The 2,057-nt window shown below is 28.0% G+C and overlaps 1 protein-coding gene across 1 annotated transcript; it reads right to left on the bottom strand.

Moving 5' to 3' along the window:
* Positions 1-321: 321 nt before the first annotated feature.
* Positions 322-1,829, bottom strand: LOC130899521 (myosin regulatory light chain sqh). The gene is made up of 3 exons (XM_057809518.1): positions 1,622-1,829; positions 1,166-1,359; positions 322-1,056 (listed from the first exon to the last, which is right to left on the bottom strand). Exons 2-3 carry the CDS (start codon positions 1,353-1,355, stop codon positions 722-724), a joined length of 525 nt encoding a protein of 174 aa, XP_057665501.1. The 5' UTR covers positions 1,356-1,359; positions 1,622-1,829; the 3' UTR covers positions 322-721.
* Between the last annotated feature and the right edge of the window lie 228 nt (positions 1,830-2,057).

Genomic DNA, 2,057 nt, shown 5'->3' with positions numbered 1-2,057 from the left:
CAGGTGAATGAAACTATTTTTTCACCTCTTTATGATAAATTTCAGATAACCTAACATCAACGTAACAAACCTGAATTTAACAAATTACTCGATATAACAGATATTTAATTATTCCCTTCCGATTTGTTATATTGAAGTTGCACTGTATTATGAAATTAAAATATTCGACATTTTGAACCCCATTTTAAGGCTCTATAACTCTTCAGAGATGCAAGTTGGTATTGATGTGACTTTCCTGTATTCTTTATATTTTGAGCTTCCCTATATGCCTCTGCTGTGTAAGTTCTTACATGAGTCACTCTGTGTATTAAATAAATTGGAAAATGTTATAGTGTATTTAATGAATTAAATAAAAACATACAAAACTTTATATTTAATATACAACAAATTCCTGAAATAAATAAAATGCCACTGAAAATAGTTCAGAAAAAATATATAAAAAAATCAAATTTATTTGTATATTAAGTAAATATAGCCATAATAGTGATATACAGATCCCATAAATTGTCATCTAATGTACAAATAAGCAAATACAGATTAATAAAAATACTTAATTTCAGTCAAATTGAGTTTAATTTTATGAAGCGCATCTCCTATGACAAAAAATTGAAATTCAACACTAAATGCAACAAAAATTGAAAGAAGTAACAGGATGTAGAATATACATAACTTATAAATACATCCTATATATTTAGGAATTTTCAATCGATTGATTATATTTTTACTGCTCATCCTTATCTTTGGCACCATGTTTCAATATACGTGTGAATTCAACATAATCAAACAAACCATTCTTAATTGGAGCTTCTCTATACATTTCATCAACTTCATCATCTGTGAATCTATCTCCCATTGAAGTTAAGAGTTCTCTAAGACGTTCTTCATTTATTACACCATTATTGTCTTCGTCGAAACAGCCAAAAGCATTTTTGATTACGTCTTCTGGATCAGTACCTTGTAGACGTTCTCCAAATAGTGTCAGAAACATTGTGAAGTTAATTGGACCTGGAGCTTCATTCATCATACCATCAAGATAATCATCGGTAGGATTTTTGCCTGAGAAATAAATATAAACAATAAAATAAACAGTTGTTAAATAATTTAATAACAAATTGAGAATTTTGGAGTGTTATATTGTGATCATATTTGTACAACAAACAATTACCTAAAGAAGCCAACATATCATGTAAATCCTCTTTATCAACAAAGCCATCATGATTTTGATCAATCATATTAAAAGCTTCCTTGAATTCAGCAATTTGTGCCTGATCAAACATAGCAAATACATTGGATGTTGCTCTTTGAGCACGTTTTTTGCTAGTTCCACGACGACTTACTGTTTTTCGCGAAGACATTTTTCTGTAAAAAGAAATATTAATATATACTTGAGAATTTAGAACTACACTTAGAATTTACAAGATAATTTAGAATTTCAACTCTTAGAATAAGATTTGATAATAGTTTAAGGTTAGAAAATCTACTTTTACACAATAATTGAAAGATGACTGGTCACTTTTAACGATAGTACTAATTGCAATATTTACTAATTAGATGATTGATGACAAAAATTTATTTTGAATGGTCAACGCCCTACAACGGAAAAATATAATTATCAACTTACCAATAAAGTGGTTATTAGTTTATTCAAATAATCAGAACACTTTTTGTAATTGTGTTTTATGGTTTATATATTGTAACTCCTAACTTAAAAATAGTAATTAAATAAAAGCTAAAAAACACCCAGGTGAGTCAGTTCCAACGTTGCAGGACTGTATAGTTGTTAATTGTTGTAAAAACATTGACATCAAATTGTTGAAAGTAAAAGTATTGAGAAACCCGCATGTTGCCAGCACTGCTTTTCAGCTGTGTATATTCATCGACTATACAGAATTATTATATTTCATAATTTTTTGGAAGTATAAATACACATCCCACATCACTCATTATTTTTTAAATATTTTAAATGTGTCGCCTCTTTTTCGAATTTTATTATTATTACGAATTAAAACACCAATAGAACGCCTTTTGCAATATTTATTTTATATCAGTTTAATCTA

Source organism: Diorhabda carinulata, chromosome 11, assembly GCF_026250575.1.
Source record: "Diorhabda carinulata isolate Delta chromosome 11, icDioCari1.1, whole genome shotgun sequence".
NCBI lineage: Eukaryota > Metazoa > Arthropoda > Insecta > Coleoptera > Chrysomelidae > Diorhabda > Diorhabda carinulata.
This window is presented reverse-complemented; position numbering and strand designations above follow the sequence as displayed.

Excerpts from the sequence above, each read along its gene's own strand:
- LOC130899521 (XM_057809518.1), bottom strand. The coding sequence starts at position 1,355 with ATGTCTTCGCGAAAAACAGTAAGTCGTCGTGGAACTAGCAAAAAACGT. Across the intron at positions 1,057-1,165 it reads TGATATGTTGGCTTCTTTAG|GCAAAAATCCTACCGATGAT; the intron begins GTAATTGTTTGT and ends TTTATTTCTCAG.